General features: G+C 37.8%; 3 protein-coding genes across 4 annotated transcripts; 2 read left to right on the top strand and 1 right to left on the bottom strand.

Moving 5' to 3' along the window:
- The first annotated feature begins 787 nt into the window (after nucleotides 1-787).
- On the top strand, nucleotides 788-2461 carry LOC103970020 (uncharacterized). Its single transcript, XM_009383645.3, has 2 exons — nucleotides 788-1498; nucleotides 1759-2461. Exons 1-2 carry the CDS (start codon nucleotides 1084-1086, stop codon nucleotides 2172-2174), a joined length of 831 nt encoding a protein of 276 aa, XP_009381920.2. The 5' UTR covers nucleotides 788-1083; the 3' UTR covers nucleotides 2175-2461.
- Nucleotides 2462-4073: 1612 nt separating this feature from the next.
- On the top strand, nucleotides 4074-10019 carry LOC135594741 (uncharacterized). Of its 2 annotated transcripts, none has more exons than XM_065085246.1 (5): nucleotides 4074-4203; nucleotides 4365-4653; nucleotides 4814-4949; nucleotides 8089-8250; nucleotides 8734-10019. In XM_065085246.1, exons 2-5 carry the CDS (start codon nucleotides 4466-4468, stop codon nucleotides 9625-9627), a joined length of 1380 nt encoding a protein of 459 aa, XP_064941318.1. In that variant the 5' UTR covers nucleotides 4074-4203; nucleotides 4365-4465; the 3' UTR covers nucleotides 9628-10019. The 2 variants fall into 2 exon arrangements, with proteins under 2 accessions (XP_064941318.1, XP_064941319.1); XM_065085247.1 differs by having other exon boundaries at nucleotides 4108-4203; nucleotides 4285-4653.
- Nucleotides 10020-10518: 499 nt separating this feature from the next.
- LOC135594740 (chloride channel protein CLC-f-like) lies at nucleotides 10519-21544 on the bottom strand. Its single transcript, XM_065085245.1, has 9 exons — nucleotides 20990-21544; nucleotides 19819-20221; nucleotides 18854-19048; nucleotides 17201-17655; nucleotides 17017-17121; nucleotides 14767-15000; nucleotides 14415-14636; nucleotides 13938-14170; nucleotides 10519-10999 (listed from the first exon to the last, which is right to left on the bottom strand). Exons 1-9 carry the CDS (start codon nucleotides 21356-21358, stop codon nucleotides 10924-10926), a joined length of 2292 nt encoding a protein of 763 aa, XP_064941317.1. The 5' UTR covers nucleotides 21359-21544; the 3' UTR covers nucleotides 10519-10923.
- Nucleotides 21545-23233: the final 1689 nt, after the last annotated feature.

Raw genomic sequence — 23233 nt, 5'->3', positions numbered from 1 at the left:
AACCTACATATTTAGATTTTAAACCTTAAAAAAAATTAATAGAGATAAAAACCTCATCCGCAGCACCATCTGTCTCTCCATCGTCATCATCCCTCATTGTCTTTTTTTTTCTATAAATTTTATTTTTTAAATAAACTTTTATGTTTTTAGCTTATTGGAAATTTTTTAAAAAATAAATGGTTGAACCAATGATCAATAGACTAATTAACTCGTTATTTTTTGTTAATCATAAATATAACTAAACATAGTTAAACAATTTAACTCTTTTAACGACATGGAAAGTTAATTAAAACGGATTATCTACAGCTGCTTTAGATCATATATTCTTGATATCCTCACACCTATATTGATGATCATATAAAAATCAGATGTGCTCAACAGAGTTATCAAGCATGTCAAATAGATACGTTTTTTGAACTATGTGATAACCTAATAGATGAAATTAAAATATAAATTAAAAAAAGTACATATAAGTTAATAATGATTTATAGTATTTGCGTAATTCTTTTGCGTACAAGTTAGGTACTTCTCATGCGGTTACCTTCCCGAATTGGAAAATATAACTAATGACTTACCTTAATGCGCTTATTATAACAATTTTATCCTCTAATTTTATGCGGTAAACGCAGCTGGAGATCTATCGCTTTCATTGTATCTGATCTCCGAATCAGTTTCATTGAACCTGGTCGCCACTCAACCAGTTCAATGCTTTTAGACTAATTCTCGCTGCCTACTAAAACCCACGCAATTCGTTACGGCCACGACGAGTTCGCATGTCACACGTGAACGTCCTGCTGCTGTCACGTGATCACACGTGAAACCTGTGGCCTCGACCAACCTCAGTCACCGTCACCTGCCAATGCTGACCCGCAATCACTACGTGCCATAAGATCTAACCGTTGTTCGTCGAATCGACGGTTGGCACGACAGGGCTCACCAGCCACGAGCTGTGGGCCATGAGCCATGTCATCTGCCACGTGAGCGTCGACCATATCCATCCCGTCTCGGAGCTCGTCGACTGTAGATATCTTCCCCCCCCCCCCTTCTTCCGAAGAAGTAGAAGTTTTCTTTTGGGAGTTAGGCATGAGGAAGGAGGGAGCGGTGGGGAGATACAAAAGGGCGACAGCGCCGCTGGACGAGACAGCCAGGGCGCGGCTTTGGGATTCGGCAGGAGGCGAGCCGGCCGAGGAGTCTCCCGACTCGGCAGACGAGCTGGCCGACCTCGTTGACTCGTTCTATGACGTCGAGGAGGATCCGGAAGCGAGGGACGGCCGAAAGCGACGATCAAATGGGAGTAGGTTGAGGTCGTGGAGGGAGGAGGGGCTCCGGGGCGGAGACTGGTGGCGCTCGCTCGAGGCCGTGCTGGGCGAGTCGGAGGGAGACTCGATGTCGGGTCGGATTCGAGCAACGGCGGAAGGGGCCCTCGAGGTGGTCGGGTCTACGAAGGGGGCTAAAAGAAGGGTCGTCAGTTTGCTCCGAAAGAAAGGGTTGGATGCTGGTGAGTCTCTTTGGTATTATTAGGTTGATAATATTGCATAGACATTGATGATCAAGGCCTTGTGTCCATTGTTTGGATCCGGCCAAAGCAACAATCTAGAAATCCTTGGAGATGTACATTTGACGTGAATTCCTACAAGAATTTGTCGTGAAAATTCTAGAGAAAAAGATTCTGTCATCTGTTTGTTATTATGTTAAGCAAGCAAACTTGTTTCTCCCATAATATCATCTCTTAGACTAACTGAAGTCTTCTTCTTTCAGGGCTCTGCAAGTCCTCATGGGAGAGAGCTGACAGAGTCCCTGGCGGCTACCACGAGTACATCGACGTGATCGCCAGGGGCGGCGCACGCTACATCGTGGACATCAATCTTGCCGCAGAATTCGAGATCGCCAGGCCGACCACCGACTACGTGATGCTCCTCCGCGTTCTTCCGACGGTGTTCGTCGGCAGCCGAGACTTGCTTGAGCGCGTCGTGAAGCTGATGTGCGCCGCCGCAGCGGAGTCCATCAGAGGCGCGGGCATGCAAGTGCCGCCGTGGAGGCGGAGGGAGTATGTGCGAGCAAAATGGTTCAGCTCCTACGGGAGGACCACCGGCGGCGTGCTCGCGGAGAAGGGTGCCGTTTGGGTCGTGGGAGAGGCGGCAGGGGTCTCGTGTTGGTGGTGGGAAGCTGTGTAGGGTAGATGCTGCTGGGTGCAGGGAGATGCCGGTGAGCAGGGAAAACGTGGCCATGGCACGAAGGGGCATGCAGAGACAGTGCGGCATTTAGTGTCGGATGCTAATCTCTTTAATGAAAGACAAGAACACCTTCGACCTGAAATGATGTAACTCTGTACGTTTGTAGAGAAGATGAAGAGAGATGGAAGAAAGGGCTTTCACTTACTGTTCATAGCCTTTTGTTTGTTTTAGTTGGTTCATCATATTTGCTTGACATTATACATGAACTTAAAGAGCAAGTTACCCAACTTGAAGAGAGAATTGACCCTCCAAATTTCTTTGTTTATGTGTCAAACTCGGATGTAATTAGGAGAATTTTGTTCCCATTTTAGTGGGTAATCTATTTATATTTTTTTTAGTGGAAAAGTTTTTTTCTAATGCGAAAGAAAAAAAGAAAAAGTCCTTTTTTTATCATATCATATAATAAAAATAGCTTTATGTCCTTTCCTTTTTCTAGATCAACAAATTTTGACATCCAAAATCAATCATTATCTGGACGATAACACTTTATACCTGCATTGGCATAACCTATTTATCATTATAAAATTTAACATAGCATTTATATTACTCCAAATATCAGTATCCTCTTCTATTGAGAAACTCCACACTAATAATTTCTAGTCATTGTTGGTATCAAGTTATTTGAGTTACCACAAAATTTATAAATGTCAAAAACATTTTAATATATTTAGCTTTGTGTCGGTGATAAAAAAGATATTGGTATAAGTTAGAATTTTAATTAATACTTAATTTAGCTCACCATGACGGCGACATAAATAAATAAATATATACATATATATAATTTATTTCGAAATTTTTAAATTTTAGATTTTTGGGATAACACACTCATTTGATAATTGATGATTATAATTTTTAATTTCTCGTGGAAACCCAGTTAGATCGAACCGCCCAAATCGATTTAGTGTTAAACCGAATCGATTATATTATTTTTAAATAAAATTATACTATTTTACTTTCAACCAAACCGATTATGATTTTAAAATTTAACCTTAATTAACTCAAATTCTCATAATTGTTAATCGTTAATCTTTTTATATGTATCAAGGTTTCATAAAATATTTCATTTGAGAGTTCTTTAGTGATCTTGAATGAAAATTAAGAATATTTTAATATATTTCAAAATAAAGGACGATAAGTCCTTGTTTATTTTTTTACATAATCTTAAATTAAGGCATATAATTCTTGAAAAATCTTATAATATTATTTTATTTATCAGAATTAATGATATAAAAAAATCTTAGTTAGAATATTCATGAATAGATTTATAATTTTTTTTATCACTGAATCAAAACTTTATAACTCTAATAAAAATTATTATAACTCAATTTTAATTAATAATAAATATACACTTTACTATAAGCCTGAAGGTGTTATAAAATTATTAGTATGAGAATTTGAACGATTTTAGATGAAAATTACTAAGGTCTCATCGTATTTCAAAATAAATTATAATAAAAATCCATATATATATATATATATATCTATATATATTTTCATTTTATCTTAAATTTAAGTATATATATATATATTTTTAAAAATATAATAATTTATTAGGAAAGGAATGATAATAAAGATAATACATATTATTTATGAATTTTACAGTAAAATGTCCGTGCTATAGGCTCATCCGAATCAACCAAGTAATCGATCCGGTTGAACCAAGCCGAGGAGCCTCACCGAACCCGAACCTTTTCACAAATTCACATTCAGTTCACAATCGTCGAGCTCAAACCCAAGCACGGCTCGATTAATTGTGTGGCTCAGATCAGTACTCCAACCATCAGATGCCGACCTCACGGCTCAATTCCTATGATATAAAAGATCGTGCTGACCGAGTCAGAACTCTGAGTCTTTGGAAGCCTCGGCACGGCGGAACCCTTGCGCTCGCTCGCTCGCTCGCCTCGACACGGCACGGCGGAACCCTCGGCACGGCGGAACTCTGTGTATCTGGTCTTCCTTGCCCGTTGAGGTAAGTTTCCTTCTTCTAAACCCTAGCTAGTTTTCTGATACCTTTATCGCGCTTGAAATTTTTTGTATTGTTTCTGTGAAGTGCGTTGGCCTTTGATTTGATGACAACTTGAGCTAGGGTTTTCGTTGTTTTCCATCATCTGATCAAAATCGCTCAATTAGGGAAGAAAGATCAAAATCGAAGACAAGAGGGAAGGAGAGATCAAGAAGGGCAAGAAAAAGATCGAACAAGAGGAGATCGCGAGGGGTTCTTGGAGGACGAGATGGCGTTGAAATTTCTGAACAAGAAGGGATGGCACACCGGGAGCCTCCGGAACATCGAGAACGTGTGGAAGGCGGAGCAGAAGCATGAGGCCGAGCAGCGCAAGCTCGAGGAGCTCCGCAAGCAGATCCAGGACGAGCGCGAGAAGTCCGAGTTCCGCCTCCTCCAGGAACAGGCCGGCCTCGTCCCGTAAGCCCCGATCCCCAAGTTTCCTTCTTTAGTTTCTTGATTTTAGGGTAAGGGTTAGGGTTCTGTTTGATTGTTTGAGGAAAAAAAAATGTTTCGTTGATTGTTTCTTAGCGCCATGCTTTCCTGACGTTGTGCTATTGTCTGGGATTGATCCGATTAGGAGGCAAGAAAGGTTGGATTTTCTCTACGAGTCAGGATTGGCGGTGGGAAAGGGGAGCTCAGATGGGTTCAAGGCTCTTCAAGCACCACCAGCGGCGGCTTCCACTACCTCAACATCCGAGGCTAGTTCCTCCAAGGTACAATTCTTTTAGGATTATTATGTACTTTTATCATGATTTTCATTTTTGTGAATCATCATGATTGGGTATAAAGATATGGCGTATATCGTGATGGCGATGTTGTTAGGCATCAATTGAACGTCCAATTTTCTACATCTTGAACGGGGCTTCAGAATACAGTCATGTACTTGAACAATAACTTTATAGAAGGTTGCATCAAAGAAATATCACAATCCCGAATGAGATATTTAAGCATATGGAGACTTAACAATACTTTTTCCAAGTGTGGAGAGCGGAGACAACAATAAATTTAATCATATGGAGACTTAATAATATTTATTGGTTTCTATCCCTCTGGTTTATCATCTCTTTGCTCTATTACTATTTACACGTTATTGTTTCTGAAGCAAGGAAAAGCCATACATGCTTTCTCAAAGTATCTTTAATTGCCCAGTCAGACAGTTCCTAGCAAGAAAGTCCTGAAGCACAGGATATTTGGAGATTGTTTCATCATTGCTAGTTAAACCTAATAATCGGTACTAGGGAAAAAAATCCAAATAAGCATTACTAGAAATAAAAGCTTTCTTTCACGATTTTGAGTACGTTAAGTTATGTTTAATAATGAATGCCATTCTAATAGCTGGTTAATAAATGCATCATGAACTTTTCTACTAAATTGATTTAAGGGATTTTTCTTTGGCTATCTTACATTAGAGTTTTTTTATAAAATTAGTATTATATTAAAGAGATTTCTCTTTGGCATCAATCTACAACTTTATCAGATGAGCATGAGAAGCTTTGTCTGTTTGCTACAAGTTATTACTTTATCATACCACGATATGAAAAGTTTGTAACCATGATTTGCTGACCTCTAGTATCACTGGATGATAATCATAATCATGTATATCTTTCTCTTTTGTGGAACATTTATTTTTAGGGCTACAACTGTGTACATTACCCTTCCCTACACCTCATATTGCTGGGAGCTTCAGGCACCAGATGCACTTCTTATTTCATGGAACTTCTTTTTGTGTTGAATTTTGTCAATAGGAAAACCCATTTTCAGAGTATTCAGTAACATCTAAGAATTTCCATCACTTTGGCTACGAACGACATCAGTCATACATGTCTCTTACGAATTATTTATTAGTAATAGTTTAGTTATTTTAGAACTCCAGTAGATATGGAATTTCGGGCAACACCTGCATTAATTTTAAGGTGGCCAAAATTCTTTAACCCAATTATATATTAATGACTATCTTGATAAGTTGCCTTAGGGATTTCACGTTCAAAGATGGACTTGGAATAGCGGAGGCTTTTTTGTTTTTGTCTACTTTTTCATAAAAGAACTAATGTGAAACATAGAAGAATTTTTATCACAAACTTGAGCACGCTCAAGTTTTTTTTTTCTCTTAATTATTTTAAGCTACACTATGATATGTCTGACCCTCGATCATGTTCACCATACATTTTTCTCTTAATTATTTAAAGTTTCACTATGATTTGTCTGACCCTTGATCATTTTCACCGTTCCCAAAAATCTTCGGAAACTGCCACTTCAGCTGTCATCAATGATCAAACCTAATAAATATATGTGATTATACAAAAAATGCATATGTCAATTTACCATGAGTAGATAGTTGATTCATCATGGCTGGTACATGATTTGTAAGTGCATTATCAAGGTGATAATAAATAAAATATTTGACAGTCACATTTAATAGTTTAACAGTAAATATTTCACCTTTTTGCAGTGGTAAGCAGGATATTCGACATATCATTTTAAGCTCCGACACCTATATGTGACTTGAGCAAAGTGCTCCTATACTGTGGCTTCATGGATTGGCATTTTCTAGATGCATGAAGTGTCCCAGAGTTTGAGTGCTTAAAATTTTAGAGATATGCTTTTCTTATAAACTTTTTTCATTTTATGTAAAGAGATAAAGTAATTTTCAACCTATACTCCTGACCACATGGGCAAAAAATGGCTAGGACAGATAGCTAGAAACCATTTTTTTGCTAGTGCTCCATGAATTTTTTACTTTTAAAACAACATATTTTGATTGTTTGCAAGCTCTACAACTACACTAAACTAGGAAAATTATGAACTAAATACATCTCAAGAGTAGCATCAGAATGCTAATTTTTCTTCTTACAGTAGATATTCATCATTATGCTACATTTCTCTTTCTTTTTCTCTGTGCTTGTGTCCTTCCTCTTCTTTCTTTCTTCTTTTTTTGTTGCTTTCCTTCACTTCTATCTTTGAAATCTCATCCCATATAGCAAAAGGAGCACTCCCCGTCTCTTTCCTTGCTATCTGTGGTGTTACCAAGTCCCAACTCTTCACCTCATTAAGAATAAAATTATTGATCCATTGTAGCTATGCTGCTTTAGCTATCGGTACATCAGCAGAACATTTCTGTTATATGTAGAACACAACAATGATCCTTCGGCGGATCAGAATAAGGGTGTGTGACTATAGGAAGTCTCTCTTGTGAAAAATCATATATTAATATATGCAAGATATATTTAAAAATGTTGTATGCTATTGTGGATACTGTAATTGTACACCCACCTTTATTCTCTTCTTTCTGGAGCCTGTTTTTTTTCCTTTTGTTTACATCTTTCACAAATAAACATTTGTATATGTGGATGGAATGGACTGAGTACTGTTACAATGTTGGCTTTTACTGTAGATTTAGGTGAGTAAAATAAGTATTTACTAAATATGTCTGATTGAGGCTTTTGCATGCTGCCTTTTGATATGCTAGCTGTTGGACGCAGTGTAATACTGTGCCACCATGTTGTACATGTGGAAAGTTTCTTTGCTATATCATGAGACATGCATGATATCAAGTGTTCATTATTCCTGTAGATCCGTTGTTGCCTTTTTTTATAGCTCGTTTTTGTTTGTTTGCTTGCTTGCATCACTTCTTGATTGAAAAGTTGGAATGTGCTTTATGCATTTCTTAAAACTAGCCGTCTTATATGTTGGTATATTAATGTTTAATGTTGTCATCTTGGTTCTCAATTTAACTGCTCGTATGTTGTACTGTCGTTACATCTTTTTATCAATACTTTTTGGTTTTCATTATGCACCTTCCTCATTGTTCCTATGATGTAATATAACATGTGATAAGTTCTTAATGTATGTCAGGCTGTCGTTCCTGGAGCTCTATTTGAGGATAAGCCTCAGTCTGCAAATGATACTTGGAGGAAACTTCACTCTGACCCTTTGCTCCTTATCCGTCAGCGTGAGCAGGAAGCACTTGCTCGAATAAAGAATAATCCCATAAAGATGGCAATGATTCAGAAATCTGTAAGTGGTTTTGTCTGTTTTCCTTTTGTGGATGCTAGAATGTCCATAAACATGTTTCTTCTCTAAATAATCTGCATAGTTACAATTATCAGATCTCAAAATTTTGTTTGACTCTTTTATTAAATTACACCTTCCTGTGCTTGGTTTTGTGGTTATGTGTTTGCCAAAATCACCACAGTTTGCTCAAATGATGGCAAGTTGTGGCCAAAAACCCTTTCATCCTTTTAGTTCCATGCCATTATTTCATAGATTAACTTTTTTCATGAAGTACTGTTCTTTGTTTCCATATCAGGCTGTCAGCAAACTGGACCCCCCAAGTCAGAGAATCAATATTTTATAAAGTTGCTTGCTATTAAAAATTATTTTTTCTTTCCTGTGTCTCTTAAATGATTATGTGGCTTAAGAATACAAATGAAGAATTGTTGTTCGAATTATAAGCATATCACATCTGCAATTGAATCACTAATCTTTTCGATTTTACAGGTAGAAGATGAGAAAAAGAAGAAGCAAGATAAGAAAGAAATGAAAAGGCATAAGGATCATCACCACAGTAGGTCAAAGCTTGATAAACGCTCATTGAGATGTTATTCTGATTCAGAATACACAAGTGATACTCAGGAAGAGAAGACAAGAGAGCGTCAAACATCTGTACAGCAAGAAGGTAGGTCGAAGCGTCGGAAACATTCATCAAGAGATCATTCAGATTCTAAAGATGCTAAAGAAGGTGCAGAAGGGAAAAAAAAGAGTGATTGCCCGACATATGAACATTACCAGCACAGAAGTTCCAAGTATGATAAGCATTCTCTGAAGGATTATTCAGATTCAAGAAGGGCAGGTGAGTGTGAGGAAGAGGGGAAGTATCGTCATACAATATTAGAGCGTCAGCAACATATCCACTCAAAGAACGAGAAGCACTCATCCATAGGCCATTCATATTCAAGATACACTCACAAGGAAGATGGGACAAGGTCTAATTATTCTGCGTCTGAACAACATCATACTGATTCTGAGCTTGGCATGGAAGACAAGAACAGGGAAACCAGCAGGCAAAGAGAACAGCCTGGCTATAACCGTCGTCGCGGTGTACCAAAGATGTCGGAGGAAGAGAGAGCAGCTCGGCTAAGAGAGATGCAACTGGATGCAGAGCTCCACGAGGAGCAAAGGTTGAAGCGGTTGAAGAGAGCAACGGAGGCTGATGCCCAAGAAGCAATGAGGGCAAGCTTTTCAAGAGGCAAGAATTTTTTGGTTGCTGCTGAAAATAGCATATATGGAGCTGAAAAGGGAGGGAGTGCTACGATAGAAGAGAGTGTCCGTCGTCGTGCTTACTACTCGCAGGGAAGCTCAGCAGCCCATGAGAGCAATGCATTTCGGCGGTGAGCATGTTCCTGTCATATGTCATCATGTTGAATCTGCATATGCACAATTATTCTGTTTTGATCAGATTCTTTGTGGATTTAATATTGCCCAAACACTATCTCTGGATGCAAGATAGCAAGCAGTGAACACACCAACGTCAAATACTACCGGTCAGAGATCAGTTTGACATGTTGGAGGGCGTTTAATCATAAATTATATGAAAGGTCCAGCTAGTAGAGCAGTGTATGCATCTGTAAACCAACAGTTCATTGGTTGCTTTCTTATATTACCTTTTCTCACAAGATTTGTGAGTTCATTCTGCTGATTAAGTGATAGATTGTGGTGATGGTTCCCCCACAAATACATACTTTCTTATATTACCTTTTCTCACAAGATTTGTGAGTTCATTCTTCTGATTAAGTGATAGATTGTGGTGATGGTTCCCCCACAAATACATACTGACTTTGCAGAGTACTAAGAATCCATTTTATGTGATTGTATCTCTTCATAACTTATTACCTGTATTATCACTATGGTCTCAGAGTTGTTTTCCTCAAATTACAACCAGAAAAAATTACAAGACGTCCGTGAAATCCAAGCCAAGGTTTTTAATTTTTAGATTACTATCAGTGCCAGGTCTAAAAGCAAAGGAAATAAGTCTGACTTTCTTTTTTCTTCATTTTTCACATTCCATGAAGTACTTGAAGAATATCCGTCTTTCTTCAAGAGCTTTATTACCCAGCACTTACAAGCAAGCCACTCAGGTTAACAGCACATGATTTTGTTGCTGGGTTTAAAACAGTTGCCAAAAAACCAACACTTCTCGAGGTTATAATAAATAATACAACATCGCAGACTTCCAACTTATACAAAGAGCTCGTATAGAATTGATTCACATGGCACCACGATTCATAAAGCACTTCGAACCACGTTGTCTTTTTGCTTAAGTTAATCTATAAAAGAAGATTACATTTGGAGAACATTATCATGGAAAGCATAGACAACTGACATTGGCCTATACAGGTTCCTCTACTTGCAACATCAGAGGTAAATCTTACAAAACTTGCCCATCTAACCAGAAAACCCATTTGTAGCACAAGCTGATCTGACAGTTGTTACGTTTCATGTTTGCAGTTAGCATTTTGTTTGAAGACAAAAGGCAGCAGCAGGCCCAGTGAAAAATAGAACTGCCTTAGAGAAAGGGGACGATGAATTATGGAGATCGTCGTTCAGCTGTACTATGTATCAGCAAGACTAATAATTGTGCCCTACTGATGTTGAGGCATTCTAATTCACCACCTGCTATGCTGCATAATATCAATGCCCATTCATGGCGCTTTCCTGAAAATCTTTCCTCTGCTGGTCGATTGTCCTCCAACGGTCAACCTCCTCTCTGTGCATCAAGGGCACGTTTCAGAGTCAGAATAATTAATGCAAAGTCATGAGATAGAAGTAATCATAATGCTTATAGAATACATGAGTTAGCCATGCCAAAAATACAGACGGAACTAATAATCTGAGAAACCAATAATTCCCACATGGAAATTAGGCTATAATACATCAAGGCAAACACAGAGAAATTAGGCTTGTAATTTATGTCAAAGATGTTCATGACTTTATGTAAAGCATCACAAAGCAAAAAATGTCTAGGACTTTGTTGCAGCTTGAAAAAGAGTTAATGTGATAATAGATTCAAGCAAGCACCCAGAAATAGCCTGGACTTAATGTGGAAGGTATCTGAGAAATTAATTTCCTTATTCATAAGCAATATTTGAATAGGATGGGCATTGTAGAGCTACGGTGAAGCTTACTGGTGTCTTCTGTTTAGGTATGACATGCAACACTATACTGATAATCAAACTACAAAATAGTATATATAGATCAGGTGTACAGGTTAAGGCAGGCATACCCAGCCAAGTAAACGATAATCAGATATATTTGAGCAAAATCTGCGACCATCTAACTAAAATGAAATTAAGACAGATGATCACTAGCAACAGACCAAATTGGTAGTACTTGAGAACGGAAAGGAATTGTCACTTAATGTACCAAAAGTTTGAGAAGACAACAGATTATATATATATATATATATATATATATATATATATGGATAAAATCTCTAATACTTGATAAAATGACCTTGTGAAGGTCAGTATACATGATCTTTCCCTCGTGTTCGGCCATAGCAGAAACCCGTGAATTTAGGCCGTTTGGCATTCCAGTCCAGTTCCAACAATGCACCCCTCAGACTGAGCAAGCGGAACTAATTGGTGCTGCATATTAGAACTCACTAAAGCCCAATTCGCATCATTATGCTCGATAAAAGGAATGAGGACAGCTCCAATAGAAAATTATGGTTTTCGTTCAACAGCTACACTAACACTGTAAACTGGTTTCTTAGCAGCACTCTCGCTTCAGGAGCCACACCCCAGTATTTAATCAAGCCTTCTTCATTATCCTTGTAAAGGAATCTCCTTCATTTGATGTCAGCTAAGAGCTATCAAAAACCAAAAGGTATTATCTTATATAATGTTTGTTCAATTACTCTTTTACCCACAAATGTAATATAAGTGTTAGGCTCAGCAATAATGATATCCCCCAACATATCAAAACTGGCTGTTACTCCACCAGTTGTAGGAGATGTAAGAATTGATACATAGAATTAACTTTTTATCTGAATGATAATTAGATGAAGCAGAAGATATTTTAGCCATTTGAATCAAAGCTCAAACTTCCTTCTTGCATGTGTGCTCCTACAAAAGCACACACACAATATGTGTATGTATGTATATACATACATATGTATGTATGTATATACATACATATATATATATATACATACATATATATATATACACACACACACACACTTCAGAGGTTGAAACATACATACATATATATATATATACATATGTATGTATATACATAAATTGCGATCTGCTGACCGTTACATTCTACATAGAAGTATTTATCATTGTCAATCATGATAGTGATACAATAAGACCTCATATTAGGACTTTCTCAAATTTAAGCAGAAAAGATTGAAACTATCACTTTAAGAATTAAGTTGCAAATCTGAACTAATTTACTACATAAAAGAAGAGATACCATCCAAACATGCACTCTTAAGAATACAACCTTATATATAACTACTAAGAGATCTTGTAGAAGAAGACTTTACCTTCATGGTAATCTAATCACCTTCAGAAGTTGCACCAATATAAACAATAGAACTCCATTAACAACCCTTAAAAACCAAACAACTTGTCTAACTTATACCACAATTACATGAGACTATAAACCAAAGACTCAAACAACGTTGTAGATTACATAGAAAAACTGTCAAATAAAGTGACAACTATACAGTTAAAAAAACGAGTAGAAAATCCAAATATATTACTGACTTTGTGAGGATGCTTGATTAATCCTCTTCTTTTATAATTGGAAAACGAACAGGTTGGCAAAAACTCCAAATGCTCTACTATAGAGAGGATACCATTATAAACAAACATTAGGACTGTAACATGTCCTGCCCTTATTTTTTCTTTCTATTCTGGTGTTAGATTTTCACAATGATAGCCTACTTCTGCAAATTTAGCTTTGAGTACGAGATATATGATGCCCCTGTAGTTCCATATAGGTATGCCGAAGGGTTTTACAAGCCAATGAGCATAAATATTTTGTATTGTGTTTGCTGCTGAGAGCCTTAGACTCGGTGCTCTGTACAAGCTGTTGGACCGATCAACAACAACTGCACTCCTAAAATCATTTGTCATTGCCAATACAAAGATATATCAATATTGTCTTTTGATTGTGGACCTTTATGTTGGGGATGGAAGGGTGTATGATGGGCATTCAGCGTCCTTTTCCTCACATAAATTGTAAAACTGATTTTCCTGTCCTGAACGGCTAAATAAATTGCATAATTAGACATTCTCAATCAAACTTCAACAAGAGTGACTGAAATTAAGAAACAAAGAGGTATGTATAGCTCCCTATAGTAGTTCTTTTGTCACTGCTAAAACAAGAAAACATAATTAAGATTTTCTGTTCCTACCTGGATTGCTGTTCACATGTGCTACTGCTAGGCATATGCCACTGCATTTCTTGGGATGCAATAGGCCCTTTTTGTAGAAATTTCTTTCTGAAGCATTTCTATCTGTTTGTTACTTAGATGATTGACATACAAGCAATTTTGGGGAATGTTTCTAAGCTCATTCTCTTCTTCACTTCCTCTAGTTAGGACTTAGCAAGCACCTCAATTGTCTTAGTTAACTAGAAGCACGAACACAATCTGATCCAAAACAAAGAAACAAGAGCAAGAAACTAACCGAAGACAATGTCCAATTGAATCATAATAAAGAAGACCAATAAGTCTGCGTTTCCGGTCATTTCTGCGGCGCCCACCACGCTTGACTACTGGCAGCTGCTTGATTCCTTTGGCTTCCATAAGCTGCTTTGCAGTTGTCAAATCTGTGTCAGGGAAGCAGGTTAGCAATCCACTTTCTCTACTCCGATACTGAAGCCCTCGAGTAAGGCAGGATGAAATAGTATAAATGTTTACCTGCAAAATGAAATTGTATAACTTTATTGAAAGAAAAAGGAATTATGTTCCAACTGATAGTATAAAGATGTTTATTATAGCATTAACACTTATAAACGAATATGCATGAAACTACAACTACTTGTGTAAATACCACATTAACTGTTGATCAAAATCTTAATCATTTTCATGATGGACCTTTCTGTCAGTGTTTTTCCATATGTTGACCAAAGGTAAATGCACAAGAACATTCAAAGTGCATTACATCTGAGATTGTTGAATCCCCCTTGGGTGTATCAGGAACCTCTCCACCTGTTTCAAATCCTTTCCGCTGAATATCACCAAGTGTAAGAATTCCCTCAAGAAAGTCTTCATGATCAACAATAAGAACACAAGTTTGTTGGTTATCATGCATAAGCTTGATGGCCTCCTTTAGTATAGTGGTTCGATAAACTTTAACATAATTCTTTGACATGGCTAGAGAAACCTGAAGAAAATAGGAGCTACGAATTAAAATGAGGCCCAACAAGAGAGAGTGCACAATTTTCAGCTGACTAAACTATGCATTAGCTAATTAAAAAGAAAAACAGCAACTACCATTAAAGAGAAAATCAGACCTTAAGGTCATCCAGAAGCACTTCCTCATTAATAGTTCCATGGCTGTGAATGTCAGTTTCCAGATGAGAAAGTTCAAGACCATCTCCTCCATCAGATTGCCTCCAGACACTATTTTTCTCTTCAGTGGTTGATAAAGAAGAATAACCACGCCTGGGGGACCTTGTCTCTGTTAAATCACTGTCCTTTGGCTGGTTTGCTACAGAAGGAACCCATATCGCTAAACCAACTGCACCCTATTAACAATAATTTTGAGATAATATATCCAAAAGAATGATATATGTTTTCTTTTTCTGCATATAGCAGGTAGAACAGGGAAAAATTAAGCCATTATATCATATTCAAAGAGAAAATATATAATTGAACATTATGCTAGGATGTTAACTTTATTAAACATTAAAAAAACAAAAGAGTGCTGTAACCTTAATCATTAGTGGGAAAATAGCGAACTCATGTATGACTTATTGATTGCATAACTTGAATTTCAAAGGCTGCTGCGATTCATAACAAGTCTGTTTATACTACATTGGAGAAACAACATAATGGATAGGTTAAGGAATCAATTAACAACCAAAAGAGATTCCCAAACTCAAATTAACAAACAGGCTTGGAGTACTCTAGAATAAGAATTGTTGGTGTACAGCATGGGAGGGTGCCAACACCTTTCTAGTATGATATACATGATGTTATGCTAGTTGACACACCTCCTATGCCAACTGACTTTATCCGGCCAAGTTGTGTCAGTATTATAGCATGACACAACCTATTTCAACGCAACACAGTATAGTCTCGACACCAATTAATTTGCCAATGTAAGTAATAACATTTAACACCACAAGAAACTTTTAAACAATTTATTGTAAGTGTTTTATGTAGTTCCATACTTGCATATGAACAGATTCTTGTGCCTCTATGTTCAGCATTGACTTTGCAAATGATAAAAGTTTATCAGGAGACATAAAATAATATTACTAACTATTGACATGTGAAGACCAATGTTAAAATGGATGCATTCCCCAAGAGATAGGGCATCAGATGACATAAAAGTATGCATAAAGGCATTAGAACAAAAGTAATAATATGCAGAAAGGAGAAAGAAGCCACAGTGAAAACATGTTCAAAAGCCACTTATCTTTTTAAAATTTAGAAATAAGCAGTCCAATGGTAGACCTTGAAATCAAATGAAGAATAGAAATTTCACACTTACAGCAGCAAGGGAGTGATAAAAAGAGAAAGGGAAAGAATGAGCAGAAAATGATGGGGGGTTTCGAGGATTTCCAGGTTTACACTTCACAGTAAAATATTCCAAAATCATACTTCCCATACTATTGCACGTATTTAGATGTCAACCTAAAACCCCTCGTATCATGGTTTTGTGGCTGAACATGAGAACAACACTATTTGGGGTTTAGTAACTTCTTTGAGCCTAATCAACTGGCCCAAAATGCTTAAACCCAAATTAATAGTAGTAAGTGCCTTACAAGTCAATCCATATCCTTACCCACTTCCGGTATGGGACTAAACCAAAATGTTACACTTTCCCTCACAAAGGCTTAACGTTCTCGTTAAGGCCTAACATAACATAATGCACATGAGGTCGAGCCCAACGGTGGCTCCACAGTATGATGTGTCCTCTATTTTGATCCACTGCTAGCCCTTGCCTACTGAAGAACCTTATCATGTCCAACACTAGGTCACTTTAAAACAGGATTTTATCTAACACTAAATCTATGAGTACAATTAATATTAGTTTCATAAGGCATGTATTTCCAAATTTCATTTCCCAACCAAAAATGGTTTTGAAAAATTTTCATCAGTGGAAGGGTAAAAAAAGAGAATCACCCAAAGCACCTAGATGGCAAGAACTAGTTGAACTATTGATGTTAGTTCTGGTTTTTGATCTGAAATCTAAAATTGGCAAACAGCCGAAGCTAAGCCCAGAGAAGTAGGCATTCCAATAAATTGATAGTATTGACTATCGTCCTAAACAATATGCAGGAAAGGCTTATCCCACCGATGCACAATGCCTACTCTGTAACAAAAACAATTTACTAGAGACAATTCGCTTGGTGTCACTATTGAATATAACACATTATGTCCTAAGGGGGGAAAAGGATAAGAAGAAATATTAGAAGATAGACAATTCTAGAAAAGCATGGGAGTTATTTGTCAGGAAATGGATGAAAAATCTTGCTAAGACAGTAAAAATGGACTACTAATATCTACTGTAAGAACAAATTCTGCTTATTTACCATAAGCGGAAGCAATATCCTGTAGTCCTTTGTTAGCTCAAAGAGCAGCAGAACTGAGGTTAATGGAACTGAACAAACTGAAGCCAGTGTAGCAGCCATTCCCACCTGTATGATAGAAAATTCAAAGTTACTTGCACGAAATATGATCTTCTTTAAGTTTCCTAGCCAGCTGGAAAAAACTTACTAGTGCATAAGCCTGCGGCTGAGCAACTGCACCATTGCCTGGAATTGCTGAATTGATAAATTCTGCAGCTGAACCTCCAAAAACAGCACCAAGAGCAGCACCGATCATCAAGCTAGGAGCATAAAGACCACCTACAAGACCAGAACCCTTGCAAAGAGCAGTTGCTACTACTTTTGCACCTACTAGTTGAGTTAACAGCCATATTCCTGGTGCTGATGCACTTTTTCCTGAGTGTAAGATTTCTTCCACATTGGTGAAACCCCAATATAGAATACCAGGATACTTGAGAGCTATTAAGCCTGCTCCTAAACCACCTAAAGCAGGCAATATAACAGCTGGTAGGGCAAATTTGTCCTTTAAAAATTCAAAAGACTTCGTGAACCAAACTACCAACCGAGTGAAAGCCACACTTACAGCCCCACAAAGCATGCCCAAGATAAGGTACAAAGGCAATTCTGCATGTGAGAAATTGTGAAACTGTAAATATTTGAGAAGCAAGACCATAAACTAATGCAATTAGCTTGTTGTGAAACAAGCACTGATCATTGTTGCTGTTGTTATAGAGAAACTGTTAATATTTATTATTTAGTATTTGTCAAACAAATGTCATCTACAAGTTAAATGTCGACAAATATGGGCCCCAAAAGAAAAGACTAAGAAAATATTAATTTTCTGTTTCAAAGAAATGATATACAAAAATCTAATTTGCTGTCCATTGCTACAGAAGATTCCACAAGCTTTTTAAAACACATAGAGAAGCATCCCCATCCTATGGATTCTGTGACAATCCAAGCTACACAAGATACCTAACAACAAATAATGGCTGTCTCCACACCAAATTTAGATGATGAGCTATGGTCAATATTACCAAAAAAACAAGAAAAAAAAACATTGACCATTCCAACACATTTAATTAGCTGTAACATTTAACCTCTATTAGCATCTGATGAGATACAAAGGCTGTTAGAAGTAAACAAGTAACCCATTGTCTTTCTGTATGCCATCTGAAAAGTAGTTTGAAAAATTTTCACAAACAATACAGTTTTCCACCTAGAAAACCCAAAGTTCACATGATAAAGAGCTGTGTTAAGATCATTCCATTGGCAAATATAATAGCACCATACGAAAGTGAAGACTTAACACTGAGGCTTCTAATTGAAATAGCAGATGAATGACTAGATCCAACTCATGATCCATTTGTCATCCATTTCTTAGGTTCTATTTGGATTGGTTTTAAAACTGTTTATGCAATTCAATGGGAATTGGTTGAGTAATATAATCTTGCTTTCTTGCTGTTGCCCAAGCATTTAATTTGTCCAATAACATTAGACAGAAAAATGAACAAGAACCAGGATACAGATTATTGTATGAAGGTGTTTAATGAAATAATATTTAAAAAATCCCTGTTTCAATATGTTGATCGTATTATATTCTTTCATAAAGTGAAATCTGGTTACTCAGATATAACATAGTATCAATTTTCCCATCATATTGACCAGAGATTCCTGCCATCACTAGAGTTGCAGGTTAATGTGGACTATGCCATAGTGCAAACCTCAAGTGACTTCCATAAACAGAACCAAAGTTTCCACAGCCAGATGTTTGATAACTACCAATGATAACATCAAGCTGTTCTGGGAAAAGATAATATACCAGCAGCAGATTTTAGTTCATATGCCGGCACAATAAAGGCTGGCTTCTCCCCAAGTAAAACATTTGATACTGTAGACGAAATAACAGATGCCAATATTATCATAGCAGTTGTAAATGGAGGTGAGTTTTCTGCTCGAAGTGGCCTCAGTACAGTTTCGATGGCAAAAAAACATCCAGCAACAGCAGCATTGAAACCTGAAAATCCACAAATGATAACAAATATTACATTATCATAAATGTCGTTATACGCCAGAAATAAATTGATAACTGACATAAATGACAAAATATTAAAAAACCTAAGAAAGAGGAATCAAGATTTTCAGTGAGAAAGTATTAGTGTAGCTAAGTAAAAAAGAAAACTTCACACAACAACAAAAACCAAGAATGTCTTCCGGCAAGCATCCATCTAAAAACAAAACTCTCGACAAAGATAGAGGAGACCAACATGAAAAAATAACAGTTTATTTATCACACAAATTTCTTTTTAATTTTGTCCTCACATTTAGCAAGTTATCCCAATTCAACAATATGTATTTCACTTGCTAACAATTATTGCATCTACATGGTCAATTTAGAAAATAAGGATTTACACAACAGCAAAAACCAAGAATGTCTTCCAGCAAGCATCCATCTAAAAACAAAACTCTCGATAAAGCTAGAGGAGACCAACATGAATAAATAACAGTTTATTTCTCACAAATTTCTTTTTTATTTTGTCCTCACATTTAGCCTTCCAGCAAGCATCCATCTAAAAACAAAACTCTCGATAAAGTTAGAGAAGACCAACATGAATAAATAACAGTTTATTTCTCACAAATTTCTTTTTTATTTTGTCCTCACATTTAGCAAGTTATCCCAATTCAACAATATGTATTTCATTTGCTAACAACTATTGCATCTACATGGCAATTTAGAAAATAAGGATATACCACCATGCAAGAGCCAGTAAAATTTTCTATTTGTACCTGAAGCAATTCCAGCAGCTGCACCAGCAGCAACAAGAGCAATCCTCCTCTCTCTATTATTCTCCATCATTTCTGAACAACCATTTGCACATGATTTACCAATATCAACACTGGGGCCCTCAGGACCTAAAGAACAACCTGTGCCCAGAGTAACCGCAGCCTGGATAGCTTTTATTGTTGGAAAGATTGCTGCCAGCAAGTCAACACCTTGTCTTTGTGATGATCTTGACTGCTTTATCTGCTCAAAGATTTCAAGTAGACCGTGCATCATTCCAACAACAACTCCTCCTGTGACTGGAATCAGCAATATTCTATGCCAAGTATCAGCCAGCCTTTGCAGGCGAAGCCAAGCAGCACCCTCATTTGGGGTACCTGCCCATGCCCATTCATGTATCACATGCACCTATTTAAGAAAACATCAATTTCATTAACTTCAGAACAACTTGGATTTATAGGACATTGATTCTGCAGGAATCTAAGAACACATAATGGAATATCATAAAATTTTTTAATTTTCAAGACAAATTCCTGAAATTTCTGGACAAAGTTATGGAAAATAAAATTAGTTAATTATTTAGCAACTGCAAGTTCAAGTGAAAATTAAGAGTGGGATTCAACTTTTATCATACAATCGGATATCTCATTAATTGAAACAATGCTTTCTTAACTAATCTCAGCTAGAAAACAGTATATGTTATTCTTACAAGGTCTGACAAAGAATATGAAAAGGCGGACATGATAAACATAAACATTACTTGGATTCAACGAAACCAAGCAATGATTTCTAGCAAATGTCATATTCTCTATACACAAGAAAAACTACATCTGACAATACATTCTATGAAAAAGTACAATGAGATCTGACTATATCCTCCATGAACAAGGGCAAACAGATCTGACCAGATCCTCTATAAACAAGTATAATCATATCTGAGCTAGTCGTCACAATCAAGATTGCTCTCGTTCCATGCTTAACAAGATCTAAGGATGGAAAGATTTCAGACAAATTATATAATCAAGAAGCATTTGGCTTTTTGATACTTAAATCCAATAAACGCAAACAGGAAAATGCCAAAGAAGCAAACTATCATTGATGATCACGTTAGGAACCAACAACTAAATAAATCATATGTTAACATCACGAGGAGCGAGCGAAAGGGCGGGTCCTCACCCCACGGTTAAAGGCAGCGACACAAATACCAGTAGCTAGGCCAAGGAGGCACCCGATAAGCAGCAGCGCCCATTCCGGCGGCGCCCCATCGCTGAGGGCGTCGTGAGACCTTCCATCCGGCGGCAAAGGAAACCCACCCCGATCCAGATGCCGCCGGCTATGACCCCGATTCGAGAGCCCCCGATCGAGGTGCCGCAGAAGATCCCCGATCCCACTCTTCCGTGCTGACGACGGAGTACCCGTGGCGCCTGCCGACGTCCCCGCCGACCCAGAAGATGGCCCCTGGGCCTCCAGATCCAGGTTGGACGCCGCGGGGGCAGATCTGAGGAGGGCCTTGTGGTCGTCGAGCTCGAACTCCCCGCCGGACATCGCCGCCGCCGTCGCCACCTAGGTCGACGAAACCTAGATCTGCATTGAGGCGGAAGGATCGGAGGGCGGTCGCACGGATCAAAACCCTAGGAGATCTGCGTCGTCAAGCAACGAGAAGAAGGGGCAGACGAATCGACTCCTCTTCGTTTCCTAAAGGGTATGTAAATAGGAAATGAGAAAAAGGGCCCTTTAGCTGTGTGTGTGTTTGTATATATATATATATATATATATATATATATATATATATATATATATATATATATTGTACACGTATTAACTTTCGTATATATATATATACTGTGTACACGTATTAACTTTCGTTTTAAATCTAGTTTTCGCTTTGGGAAATAATTTAGTTGTGTTTCTAAGAATTATTCAATCGGTTGAATTACGTGTCTTGTAATCTGAGAAAATTATGACCCTTCTGGTCAGTCAGGTAAGACGGGTTAATGTGTACACTGGTTCAAGGATTTCGTTTACTTTTCGGTAGTGCAATAGAGGAGCTTCTTCTTAGCCGTCATGCTAAGACGCGCGTATTCGGGAATCACACGGAACGCTCCCATCACGTGGGGCCACGGGGGTAGACTTGGCGAATTCTGGCGCGGAAGCGTTTCGCGTAAGTGGAGGTCGTCGTCATGGGATTTCTGTGGCTAACGCACCTACAACACAGCTTCTGTTGCTGATGGTTGTAGGAGCGGGACCCACACGTCTTCACGATCAATCATTCGTCACATAGGTGTTTGATGTTTCACGCGTGATACTTGAGTTTGCCGCAAAACCTCGCACGACCGAGGGGCCAGCAGTGTTGTTCGGCTGCTCGACAGAAGACGGGTCACACCACGAGCTGCGAATGGGGGAGGTGCCCAGGTTGTTCGAACCATTGGGGTCCTCGCAGAACGACGCTGATTAGTGGCGGGATGGATGCAGTATTAGGTGGTGGTGAATGATTGACGTCTACGACTGCTACTTGGAATGTCTCTTGTACGTAATCTTAGTCTAATGGTCTAAATGACTTGGATGCATTTCTATAAATAATGCAAGCTCTTAAATTCTTTCGATAACTCATTCTCAGACTATAATTATGTTAACATTTATTTAAATATGGATGAATACATGTTGCGTACATGCACAAATACTTTTCTCTCTACCATGCACCTTTGCCACCACATTCCATCGACAAGGAGGCAGGGGCAAATAAATAATAAACAACACCATTCAAATAAACAGGTGGAAGTTGCTGTCGTGGATGATGTCTATGATATACATCCGACTGATCGAAGCCCACCATGGAGCAATGTATGGCCACGGTTCAAAGATTTTGTTAATGGGGTATTATGACATGGATGTGCACCAACATGCAGGATGTGATTTAAGAAGGGAGGTCATCGACCAAAGCAGTGTCTTGTGATCAGTGCACCTCACACCATTTGTAACGGTATGGTTGCTGTGTATTTTTCTGCATAAGTATGGAAGAACTCCCCAGGCTTCTATCTCTCTCTCTCTCTCTCTCTCTCTCTCTATCTCCACTCTCTTTTTGGGAGCCCAAAAAAAGATAAGGTTAGCTTTCAATATAAATCTTTATGTAGCTTGCTGAATTAATCGTGTGCCACATATCAGATTAATCTAATGAAGAAGAAGAAAACTCAAGATTCTGGTGGTGAGACCAAAGTTATATGCAGACGACAAGTTTTACCTACAAGCAAGTTTCTTGATCACATCCCAAGGGAGACAGATGTTCGTAGACTATAGTCATCAACTTGCAAATCCAATGCCAAAAATGTCATCAAGATTTATATTGAGGTTGTCAATTCTGCTTTTGCACTAGATTTTTCAGTATTGCTTTGATGTACTTGGAACTTGGAAGTTGCCTTTGAT

The sequence above is a fragment of the Musa acuminata genome, chromosome BXJ1-10 (genome assembly GCF_036884655.1).
Source record: "Musa acuminata AAA Group cultivar baxijiao chromosome BXJ1-10, Cavendish_Baxijiao_AAA, whole genome shotgun sequence".
NCBI classification, from domain to species: domain Eukaryota; kingdom Viridiplantae; phylum Streptophyta; class Magnoliopsida; order Zingiberales; family Musaceae; genus Musa; species Musa acuminata.
The sequence above is the reverse complement of the archived record's forward strand: the minus strand, read 5'-3'. Positions and strand labels throughout refer to the sequence as shown.

Coding starts and splice junctions, on each gene's coding strand:
- LOC135594741 (XM_065085246.1), top strand. CDS start 4,466: ATGGCGTTGAAATTTCTGAACAAGAAGGGATGGCACACCGGGAGCCTC. Junction 4,654..4,813: donor GAACAGGCCGGCCTCGTCCC/GTAAGCCCCGAT, acceptor TGATCCGATTAG/GAGGCAAGAAAGGTTGGATT. Junction 8,251..8,733: donor TGGCAATGATTCAGAAATCT/GTAAGTGGTTTT, acceptor TCGATTTTACAG/GTAGAAGATGAGAAAAAGAA.
- LOC135594740 (XM_065085245.1), bottom strand. CDS start 21,358: ATGTCCGGCGGGGAGTTCGAGCTCGACGACCACAAGGCCCTCCTCAGA. Junction 19,049..19,818: donor AGCTGCTGGAATTGCTTCAG/GTACAAATAGAA, acceptor GTGGATTTTCAG/GTTTCAATGCTGCTGTTGCT. Junction 11,000..13,937: donor TCAATTGGACATTGTCTTCG/GTTAGTTTCTTG, acceptor CTTGATGCACAG/AGAGGAGGTTGACCGTTGGA.
- LOC103970020 (XM_009383645.3), top strand. CDS start 1,084: ATGAGGAAGGAGGGAGCGGTGGGGAGATACAAAAGGGCGACAGCGCCG. Junction 1,499..1,758: donor AAAGAAAGGGTTGGATGCTG/GTGAGTCTCTTT, acceptor TTCTTCTTTCAG/GGCTCTGCAAGTCCTCATGG.